At 38.0% G+C, this 11,806-nt stretch overlaps 1 protein-coding gene across 1 annotated transcript in view; it reads left to right on the top strand.

Moving 5' to 3' along the window:
* The window catches only part of DNAH6 (dynein, axonemal, heavy chain 6), a 383,600-nt gene that overhangs the window by 214,926 nt on the left and 156,868 nt on the right, over positions 1-11,806 (top strand). The window contains exons 45-47 of the mRNA XM_006900399.1: positions 2,366-2,597; positions 8,289-8,441; positions 11,447-11,587. Of these exons, the coding sequence (XP_006900461.1) occupies positions 2,366-2,597; positions 8,289-8,441; positions 11,447-11,587 (526 nt within the window). The remainder of the gene's footprint in view (positions 1-2,365; positions 2,598-8,288; positions 8,442-11,446; positions 11,588-11,806) is intronic.

The raw sequence follows: 11,806 nt of genomic DNA, 5'->3' as shown, positions 1-11,806 counted from the left end.
ATAGAATGCCAAGGATTTTTATTTCTGTAAATGTTGCAAGATTTTTTTAAAAATTATTTTTATATGTTTCACCTTTTTACAAAAAGAACTTTTGTAGTTTCCAAAGATGCTTACCTGGTCTAATTATATACAAGCTTAAAGTGTTTGAAATTACAACAAAACACTGAATTGAATCCAAGGGCTGTTGTTGTTAGGTGCCGTTGAGTCGAGTATGACTCATAACAAACCTGTGAACAACAGAGCTGAATCCTGTCCTGTCATCTCTGTTTATAAGCCTAGCCCTTACCTATTGCCAAAGCTCTCTGAGAGACAAGCCTTACCTGTGGATACTCAGCCCCTCCTCTTGGAGCTTCCATGTGGAAGATGCTAGCTGTGGCTTTCTCTCTTCCATTTAACTTTATTTTCATCATAAAAGGCAATAAATCAAGTGGTTATCTTCTAATATTTGACTCTTGCTTTTTCCACTTAGTATCATGAGTAAAGCCGAATATATAGATGCTTCTGGTGAAGAAAAATAAGAAATGAAATGCCCTTGTGTATTTCTTCTCTAATTTCTAACTTTTACTGACCCAAATTTAAGACTTCATGTAATAATAATGCAAAAGAAGAAATTATTAATTTTCTGATGTTACTTTTTCTGTTCTGTACAAAGATTTTATCAACAGTGTCATTTCTAATTTTTCACCTTAACTCTCATATGTGATGCCACTTCTATACTGTCATCTACTCTACTTTGTTGGAAATTTAAAAATTTTATTATTGAACTTGATGCATGTTTTCAAAGATTCTTTTAGGAAGAGTGTGCTGATGGTTTATTTTTTAAATCATTACATGGTATTTTTTTCTCCCTCTCTAAGCATTGTCATGTAGAATACCTTATAAATTTTATGTTTGAAATCAGCTGTAAGCATTTGTTCCTTCCGTAGTTAATCTATAATTTGTGCTTTAGATAAAATTTTTCAAGTATATCTAAATTAAATTCTGTGAGCAGAAATGCTCATGTTTATATATTTCTCTTTTCCTCCTAGGGTTATTTTGTGATCTGGCTTCCTCTTTGACTTTCTTCCTGACTCCCAATTCTTGTATGGATCTGTGTGTTCAGCTACCCACAGTGTTTTTCTTCCTTTATTTCAGTCATTGTTGATTCCATGCCATCTCTTCTGTCTCCTTTGTAATTTTCCTTAATGTCTTATTTGTGGGCTCATCTTCTACTGAGGTTTTCTATTTGATAATTAACTTTCCATCTCCATCCAATTTCTCTTAACTTTGAATGCTTTTCGTTCTCTTTTTCCTGAATGTTTGCTCTAGATTCTTAATTGCTGTATCATCATGTACAAAGTCATCAGCCCAAAGCCAAGCATGCAGGTTCAGTGGCCAATTGGAAAAAAAGCATAAAGAGCTGAGAAGTTGCAGTAGGCTTGAGATTCACTTTATTGTGGTACACACACAATGTAGGAAGAAGACATGCCACATGCCCCCACGCCACCAAGCCCCACCACAAGCCACCATGGAATTTCTCACAAAATTCTTATAGCATTGACAATAAAGGTGGTGTTTTGCTAAACCTTATCACCCTATGCACCTTCTCAGTTGCAAGTAACCTTACATAACAGTCCTGTACTTGCTCAAACATGGTAGTGTTTATCCCAAATCTGCATGTGTGGTAGCACATCGTGTTGTTGTTGTTGTGTGTCATCCAAAATTCAACTTGTAGTTGAATCTCCAGCAGGTTTTCAGAAGCAGTAAATCACACAGGGGGAGACTGCCCACCCTTCTCCCAGAGAGCAGCTGGTGGATTTGACCCACATGTCTTTGGGATTACGGCATAGTTCTTACCACTAGGCTACCAGAGTTCTCTGCAAATTACAATACAATCTGCCTGTTGTGTATATGAAACACATTACAGTATCCCACAAATGCTTTTTAAAAAACTTGTTTTAACCCAAATCAGAAGTGTCCTACAATTTTATCAACAGTTTGGGGAAAATGCACTTCAGATTGCTCCTGATGATGCTACTTGTGAATGGAAATGTCTTTTCCTCGATCCTGTCGTTTTACTTATAAAGGGAAACTTGGACTTGCTAATATAGTGAGTAATACAGGTTGTGTCCTTGATTGACCCTAGATCAAAGCATCTACACTGATGAGGGAAGAAGAGATTTTACTTTAACTCCAGATACCTATGTCCAGCACAGAGACCCAATAGCCTGTATGGGATGAAAGAGATAGAAAAATAGAGAAAAGATAAGATTTACTTTAATGAGTCTCAGACATATCCTGCCCCTGTTATATAGAGGCTGAGCCTCCCAGCAGAGGCCACTATTAGAAACTTGGAGCTAGTCCTTCTCTCTTCTGCTTCTTACAGGATTGCCCGCATGATCCGCCAGGAAAGAGGCAACGCCCTGCTGGTTGGAGTGGGGGGCACAGGAAAGCAGTCTCTTACAAGGCTTGGGGCTCATATATGTGGTTACCAGTGTCTGCAGATTGAACTCAGCCGGGGTTACAATTATGATATTTTTCATGAAGACCTAAGGAAACTGTACAAAATGGCTGGGATAGAAGACAAGAACATGGTTTTCCTTTTCACAGATACCCAGGTAGGTGCAGTAGACCCTGTGTCAGAATCTGAAAAACAGTGTCCTTAGAATTACATGTGTGCTTTACATAGTTTGTGGGATTCAGTACAACGCCTCATCCCCTCAGAGAGCAGGTTTCCTGGAACTTGCAGAAGATCGTTCTAATATATTTTTCTTTATTTCATCTAGTGTTATATTCCCTTATTAAATTTGATCAAAGGCTAAAGTGGTTAGAATAGTTTTTTACTTCTCTTTTAAGAGAAATAACAAAGATCACAGTAGAAGTAGGTAGAAGAAAGCAACTAGTTGTTAGGGAGTTTTGGTAACTTAGTGGTAAAGAATTGCACTGCTAACAGAAAGGGCACAGTTATAATCCACCAGCTGCTCTGCAGGAGAAAGACGGGCAGTTTCTTCCCGTGAGAGTTACAGGTCAGCTATGGGTCAGTTCTGACTTAACAGTACACAACAACAACAGTTAGTTGTTGGGGAACTATAATAAAAACAAAAAGTAATAGCTATATTTTGGGATTAAATGAACTTCAAAAATGTGATAGATCTATCTCTACTATAGTCTATTTAACTGATCTTGAATTTATTCTGTGGAAATTATCTAACAATATCATTAATATCACTGCAAGCAAGATCCTGCTGAAACTTATCCAAAACGACTAGAACCGTACATCACCAGAGAACTGCCAAATGTGCAAGCTGGGTTTGAAAGAGGCCGTGGCACTAGGGACATTATGGTCAATGTCAAGATGGATCTTGGCTGAAAGCAGAGAGTAAGACCAGAGGAACGTCTATCTGTGTTTCATTGACAGTCAAAGGCATTTGACTGTGAGGATCACAACAAATTGTGGCTAACCTTGAGAAGAATGGGATTGAGATATTATGGTACATTCACACAATGGAATACCAGACACCATACAGAAGCAATGATTTTGTAAATTATTACCTAAATCGGGAGGGACTGGAGGGTATTATGCTGAGTGAACTAACAGTCCCACAAGGACAAATATTGTACAAAACCATTATTGTATAATGAGTATGAAGATCCAAGGGGGGGACAAAAAAATTAATAAAAATACATTTAGAAATAAGTTTTTAAAAAATCCTTGCCTCCAAGGAGCAGCTTGGTTTAACCCTTTCTAGGACAGACCTGTTTATTCTGTTGGCTGTCCTTGTTTTGTATGTTCAATACTCTTCTCCAGTACTACAACTCAAAAGCATCAATTCTTCTTCTGTCATCCTTGGTCATTGTCCATAGCTCTGATGCGTAGCAAGTAATTGCAAAGACCATGGCCTGTATCAAGCTCACCTTATTCTCTAGATGATATCATTGCTCTTCAGTACTCTGGAGCAGTCCCTGACAGCAGATTTTTCCCAGTGCAATTTGTGTTTTGATTTCATGACTGCTGTTGCCAAGAATGTTAACTGTGAAACTGAGCAAGCTGAAGTTAACAATCTCAATCTCCTGTCATCTATAATTGTGCTGCCAATCAGTCCAGTGGTGAGAATCTTTGTTTTCTTGATGCTGAGCTTCAATCTATATTGTATACTATAGTCCTTGACTTTCTGCAGCCTCATGTCCTTCCTCAGTTTCAGCAAGGAAGGTTGTGTCATCTGCACAATACAGGTTGTTGATGAGTCTTTCTCCAGTCCTGATGCCACATTCTTCCTCGTAATGCCCAGCCTCCCGGATGATCTGTTCTGCATACAGATTGAAAAGATACGGAATCTGACATTTCCCTCCTAATTTTGAACCATGCAGTGTTTCCTTGCTCTGTTTTGACAACTGCTTCTTGATCCAAGTATATGTTTCATGTGAGCACAATCAGGTATTCTGAGATTCCCATTCTTCTCAAGGTTAGCCACAATTTGTTTTGATCCATACAGTCAAATGCCTTTGACTGTCAATGAAACACAGATAGACGTTTCTCTGGTACTACTCTCTGTTTCAGCCAAGATCCAGCTGACATTGGCTATAGTGTCCTCAGTGCCATCTCTTCTAAGCCCAGCTTATGTATCTAGTAGTTCTGTTGATGTATTGTTCCAGCTCGTTTTGGATGATCTTCAACAAGATTTTGTTTCTGTGTGATATTGTTTGATAATTTCCACTTTGTCAGATCAGTTTGTTAGGCTTTTTTAAAATAGGAATTTCCACTTTGTCAGATAACTTTTCTTTTGGAATTGGAATAAATATGGATCTCTTCAAGTCAGTGAACCAGGTGGTTGTCCTCCAGATTTCTTGGCACAGCCTGATGAGCACATCCAGGGTTGCATCTATTTGTTGACATATTTTTTCCAATATGTCAATTGGATTCCATCAATTCCTGGGGCCTTGTTTTTCCCAGGTCCTCAGAACAGTTTGAACTTCCTCATTCATCACCATTGCCTCTTGAATGTGTTTTATTAAATTCTTCTGTGCCAGCCAATTTTCTTTTTAGTAGTCACTCTGTGTATTCCTTAAATCTTCTTTTGATGCTTCCTGTATCATTCAGTATTCTGCCCATAGCATGTTTCAGTATTGCAACTCAAGGCTTAAATTTGTTCTCTGTCCCTTCAGCTTAAGAAATGCTAAGTGACTTCTTCCCTGCTGATTTTCTGACTCTGGCTCTTTGCACATTTCATTATAAAACTTTGCTTTGTCTTCCCCAGCTGCCCTTTGAAGTCTTCTGTTCAGCTCCTTAACTTCCTGATTTCTTCTCTTTGCTTTGGCTTCTCAATGCTCTAGTGCAATATGTAGAGTCTGTGCCAACATCCATCTTGGTCTTTTCTTCCTCCTTTGTCTTTGTAATAACCTTTTGCTTCTTTATGGATAATATTTTTTATATCCTCTCATGGCTTATCTGGCCTTCGCTCATTAGTGTTCAAGGCCTCAGATCAGTTCCTGAGATGGTATTTCATTTCAGGTGGGATACACTAGAGGTCAAATTTTGGTTCTTGTGGATTTTATTTTATTTTCTTTAGCTTCATTTTGAACTTGCACATGAGTAGTTGATCATGTGTTCCACAATTAGCACCTGGCCTACTTTTCACAGCTGATATTGAGCTTCTCCAACAGTTCTTTTCACAGATGTAATCAATCTGATTCTTGTGCAGACCATAGACAGAACTAAATACAAAACTAAGGAAAAATAGTTTTAACATTTATGACATAGAAAAGTACCCTGGTGTTGCAGTGGCTAAAGCATTTGACTACTAACTGAAAAGTTAATGAGAAACCATTCACAGCGGCTCTGTGGGAGAAATATGTAGCCTTCTGCTTGTGTAAAGATGTCGTCTTAGTAAATATGACAGTTCTACTCTGTCACTTATCTAATCACTGTGAATCAGAATCAATGACAGTGGTTACAACATATATTGAGTTTTTAATGTGTGTGTGTGTGTGTGTGTGTGTGTTGAGATATATATGTTTATATACATTTATAGCTCAGTGTGTGTAGATAGATACACACACACTTATTGCACATAGATAAGGAAAAGACACACAGATCAATAGAATAAATATAAAGGAAAAAGATTTTAATATGTGAATGATAAATTCCTAAAAAAATATACATTAGTCATACAAACAAAACACATTTGCACAGAGCTCTTGATGGTCTAGTGATAAGAAGCTGCACTGCCAACCCAAAGGCACATGGTTGGATCCACCAGCTTCTCCAGAAAGAAAGATGGGTAATCTCCTCCTGTTAATTTACAACCTCTGAAAACCTTCAGAAGAGTCAGCTATCAGTCAGTTTCAACGTATATAAAGCATAAAGCTCAACTCATTGCCTTCAAGTTGATTCCAACTCACAGTGACTATTTTTTAGGTTTCTAAGGCTGTAAATCTTAATAGTAGAGGGCTGCCAATCAGAGCCACTAGGAGATTCTAACCACTAAAGACACATAGCTTTTTAAACATTTTAAGAAATAGTCAGCCTCCCCACAGTCAAATAAATTTCAATAAAAGTACCCATGGTTTTGGATCTGCTCATTGAACAGCCAACCCACTGCCATTTAACACTATTGAACTTTCATTAAAAAATTGATATTAGGCTTAAAAGAATGTTCTATAAATTCAGTTGGTAACATTTTTTGCCCATACATAATCAATGGAGTATTTAATGATGTGGCTCAAAAATTTAAAATATTTACATAAAAAGCTCCTGGGTCAAGAAAACCAATATAAAAATCTCTACCTAGAGAATACAGAAAGTGAACTCAGTGTATATAAAAATCAACACAATACAATAAAATAGTACTCAACATGAAAATCATACATTTGAATAAAAATTCAAACCTACTTAACTTTGTTGGCTTAATATTTAAGAAAAAAATAAAAGGAAATATAAAAAAAATAAGGAAATGAAATAATAATACAAAAGATTAACTAAATTAGCACAAAGAGAACTAAACTTTTGTTTTGGTTAGAAAAATTAGCAGACACAATTATGCCATGTTCATTCAAGAGGGAATATATGATAAATGAAGAAAAGATAACAAATATAGTCTCACAATTAAATCTGAAATTTAAATTTTTATTATCACTAACAAAGCTAATTGAAACAAATAAGTAAATGACATATTTTTATTATTTGTATCACTTCTGAGAGACAAGTGGTTCATTTAATATCCATTCAAATACATAGAAGTGAACAAATAATTCCTTTCAAAAATGTCAAACAATGAATGTGAGGATACTATTTGTATCAATTTGCTAACAGTCACAGAAATGTAAATTAATAGCTCCGGAAGCAAATCATCACATTTAAGTTAGTGAAGTCATGTTTAATTAGGGAAAGAGTAAAATTTTCAAAATTCATATATATGTGTATATATAAACAATTTTGTTATTAATTTCACTTCTGGGAACTTCTCCTAAGGAAATAATAAACCTGGGTAGAAAGCTGTAGGTTTGGATGTGTCTTTGCCAATGAAGCTGTGAGCGTTCATACATGAATGTATGAAGAATGACAGTAACATGTTATGCTCCCACTGATTATCATGAATATGATACATTGTGCATAATCATGAATTGTTGTTGTTGTTGTTGTTATGTGCCATCAAGTCACTTGAGACTCATAGCTCTAAACTCTGCTCTGTCCTGTGCCAATCTCATTGTCTCCAACACACTCATCCCTATTGTCCCAGTCACCGAATCAATTCACCTCCCAGAGGGCCTTCCCCTCCTGCGCCTGCCCTCCAGCCTCCCAAGCATGATGTCCTTCTCCAAGGACCAGTCCCTCCTTAAAACATAACCAAAGTATGTCAGACAAAGCCTTAGAATCCTTGCCTCCAAGGAGCAGCCTGGTTTAACCCTCTCCAGGATGAATTAATATTCATAATAAAACAGTAAATCAAATGTTTGCATATATTAATTGAACCATGTAAACTATCAATAACTTCTAATAAACAACCCAAACTGGTTCCAACCTATAGCAACCCTCTCTCAGGTTTCCAAGGCTGTAATTCTCTACAGGAGGAAATTGCCCATCTTTCCTCTGTGAGAAGGGTAATAAATTTGAACTGCTGACCTCTCAGCACCCAGAAATCAAAGGAAACACTTATTGGAATATTGAGAGTCTATCTAATAGTTGAGATTACCTTTTCTTAAACATATCACTAATCCAGTGTCAATTTTAGATTAAACATTGGCATAATAGTTTATGTAATAAATATGAAGTGGTGAGTGAATTACAATGGTCATTCTACTTTCTTCCACAGATTGTAGTGGAAGAATTTCTGGAAGACATAAATAACATCCTGAACTCGGGGGAAGTGCCAAATTTATTTGAAAAGGATGAACTGGAGCAGGTTTTAGCTGCCACAAGACCAAAAGCAAAAGAAGTAGGAATAGCTGAGGGGAATAGAGATGAGGTGAGACATACCAAAATGGTCATATGATTTTACAAATAAAAGATTTGCCTTTGTATTTTACATAAGAATCCAGGAATATATTTAAATAGATCATGAATAGGGAGAAAGAAGGACTTTGGGAATACTGAAAACTCCTCTTTAAGGTTTTAGGAAGTTTGGGAAACAGTCTTGATGGTTGTCTAGAGGGCAGAAAATAGGACATAACATCACATAAATGTGTCTCTCTCAAAGGACCAGAGGAAATGAGAATAGCACAGACACTCACTGCCTGAGTAGAAATAAGAGCCTGTAGCCCAACCCCATGGTGCCTCTAGAGCTGCACTAGCAGCAAGAGGTTTGTTTACTCATTGTTGACTCAGACTCACAATTGTGGTACTGAAAATGAGTTTATTAGGGAAGTTAGAGAGTGCAAGAGGCAAAGAATACCACCCAATGCAAATCCAGGTTTTATCTCAGCAGTCCAAAGGCACAATTCCTGAATTAGTGCAGGCTCTGGTTTCAGTTCAGCAATGCAAATTTAAGAAGCCTTGGGTTTCCTCAATCATCCAGCGAGGTTTGCCTCAGAGCAATTGTAAGTCAGCTTTTCATTCAAGCATCTGCAAGAACAGCAAAACCTTAACTGTGGCCTTTCTCTTGGGGATCCTCCAGTTACACTTTGCCACAGCTTTTCCATGGCAATGCCATAGTCTCTCCATCACCATCGCCATGGTCTCATTTTCACCAGAGTCTTACTCCAGTCTCTCTCAAGTCTTGCCATCCAGTGTGGGATGTGCTCACTCACGCTCATGCTCTTATCCTAGCCCCATAGCTGTTGACGATTTGCAAGACCATGTGTCTGCAGTTAAGGTAACTGGAGACCAGAGGAGCTTAACTTAATGGCTAGGGGGAAAAGCCAACGTTAAGCTAATACTGCAATGGTCAAACATTAAACATAATTCAACTCATTGAAATGCAAATAATTATGTATCTCACAATTATATAGATCCATATATATCTACCCTTAGTACTAGCAATGTCACTCAAAAGACGTGTCACCTTGGGAAAGTCTTCTCTTAAGTGCTGGAGAGCAGCGATGTCAATGTAAAGGCTAAAGTGTGCCTGACCCAAGCCCTGATCTTCTCAGTTGCTTGCTATGCATCTGAAAGTTGGACCATGAAGAAGGATGACAGAATATTCAATGCCTTTGAGTTATGGTGTTGGAGAAGAGTACCGAATTATCTCATGGACCGCGAAAAGAATAAAAGATATGTCTTGAAGAAAGTGTGACCAGGGTGCTCCTTGAAAGCAAGAATGGTGAAACTTTATCTCACATACTTTGGACATGTTGTTGGAAGGGGACAGTCCTTGGAGAAGGACATCATTGAAAAGGTGGAAGGTCACCTTAAAAAAGGAGGATCCTTAACAAGATGTACTGATATAACTGTAACAATGAGCTCAAGTATATTGGATATGCTGAGACTGGTACAAGATTCATATCTGTTGTCCATAAGGTTGCTGTGAGTCACAGATAACTCAACAGCATATAGCAACAACATATATCTATAGACACATACAGCAGAGCACTGGAACAAGTTACAGTGTTGTGGGCTGTTGAGTTGGAATCATAGTAATTGCAATAGTCTAATTCAAATTTCCTCTGTGACCAAAACACTAATGCTCTATTCAAAAAACGCATGGCCATCAAGTTTATTCTAGTTCATAGTTAGCTTGTGGGACAAAGTAGAAATATCCCAAAAGGTTTCCAAGGCTGTAATCTGAACATAAGCAGAGTAGCCAGTGGATTTGAAAGTTTGATCATTTGGCTGGTAGCTGAGGGCTTAACTATAACACCTCTTCTTAGTACTGTGTTAGCAACATATTATTTTTAAGTAAACTTTGCACCAAAAAAAAAAAGAGCTCATGAATGCAATTTTTTCTTTTTTTTCAACATAATTGATCCTCTTTGTAATCATATATATGTACTCAATTATGTGAACTGTGGAAAGAGATCTGTGGAAAGTGGGAGTAAATCCTGAACACCTGATACACTAGAGTGATCAAAGTCATATCCAAACTGGCCAGTTTCCAATAGCCTTTTTTAAGTGCAAATTCATTCACATGACCTCAGCACCCACCTGGGGAGTAATAAAGACATGAGTCAGTAAGTTTGACTAGTTTACCTATCAGCAATGCTACAGCACCACCAAGACAGGTGTGTTTCCACTCACTGGTTTCTAGCATCTCGTCCACCAGCTGCTCCACAGGAGAAATGTGAACAATCTTCCTTGTGTCCTCTAAAAACTCACTGGAAGGTTAACTATGAGACGATTCCAACTCGATGGTACATAGCAACAACCACCGATTCCATACTTAAGTCTTTTCACTTCTTTCTGAATTTCATTTTTCTTGACTTTGATGAACACCTCCATTACTAGGTCAAGTTCAGCTCATGTATGTGAAAAGGGTAGATTAGAAGGGCACAGAATCACTAGGAGGCCAGCAAATATGATTCTAGGCTGAACCTGGGAATAAATTCCCATTTAAAATTTAAAAATTCCCATTAAGAAGGTATTGACCAGGGAGGACATTTCATCTACCACAGCCATCCCTGCTGGACCAGGAAGACTCCCCCCATCAGCATGCCTCTGCTTCAGTCTCTGTCTCCTCCACTATGCCAGAGACAGGGCCCCAGAACTATGCCACTTCTGTGGCCTCTTCCAGTGATCCTGGTTCCCAAATTAAAATAATCTGTGAATGCTCCACTTCATTCAAGAAATCTCCTCAGATAGCAGATTAGAAGGCCCCAAACAACATCCAGAACCCTGATTGCAATAGAATCTGAAAAAAGTTATTTCTAGTCTTCTCAGATTGCATAATAGAAAGGTTGGAGGAAGATAGTGAACACTTTTTTTTTCCTATTTGATATTGGTAATATCTAATTCCTTAGCCAACACTTACTTTCACCTTGTTTGTGGTTGAAAACTGTTGAGCGCTTCTTTGTTTTGTCCGGCGCTATTTTGGATCAGGTGTTCCAGTTCTTCATCAGCAGAGTCCGTCAGAAGCTGCACATTGTTCTCTGCATGAGCCCCGTGGGAGAGGCTTTCCGGTCCCGATGCCGCATGTTCCCGTCCCTCGTGAACTGCTGCACCATTGACTGGTTTGTCCAGGTGCGCGACGACCCTGAATATCTCCCCTGCACACGCTAGATTTGTTTGAGTTTATAGCAGTTACTTATCATCAAAGAATAACTCACAGGCTTCGGCATTAGCTTTTAAGGTCACCAAGAATTTATTCATATACTAGAAATGAAATCACCATTTTGTTGTCATGATTCAAAGGAAAAACCAGATTTGTGAAGGCAGAGGATACCATTTGGTTTAGCATTG

The sequence above is a fragment of the Elephantulus edwardii genome, unplaced genomic scaffold (genome assembly GCF_000299155.1).
Source record: "Elephantulus edwardii isolate Elephantulus edwardi_28Jun2011 unplaced genomic scaffold, EleEdw1.0 scaffold00283, whole genome shotgun sequence".
Taxonomy (NCBI): Eukaryota; Metazoa; Chordata; class Mammalia; order Macroscelidea; family Macroscelididae; genus Elephantulus; species Elephantulus edwardii.
The sequence above is the reverse complement of the archived record's forward strand: the minus strand, read 5'-3'. Positions and strand labels throughout refer to the sequence as shown.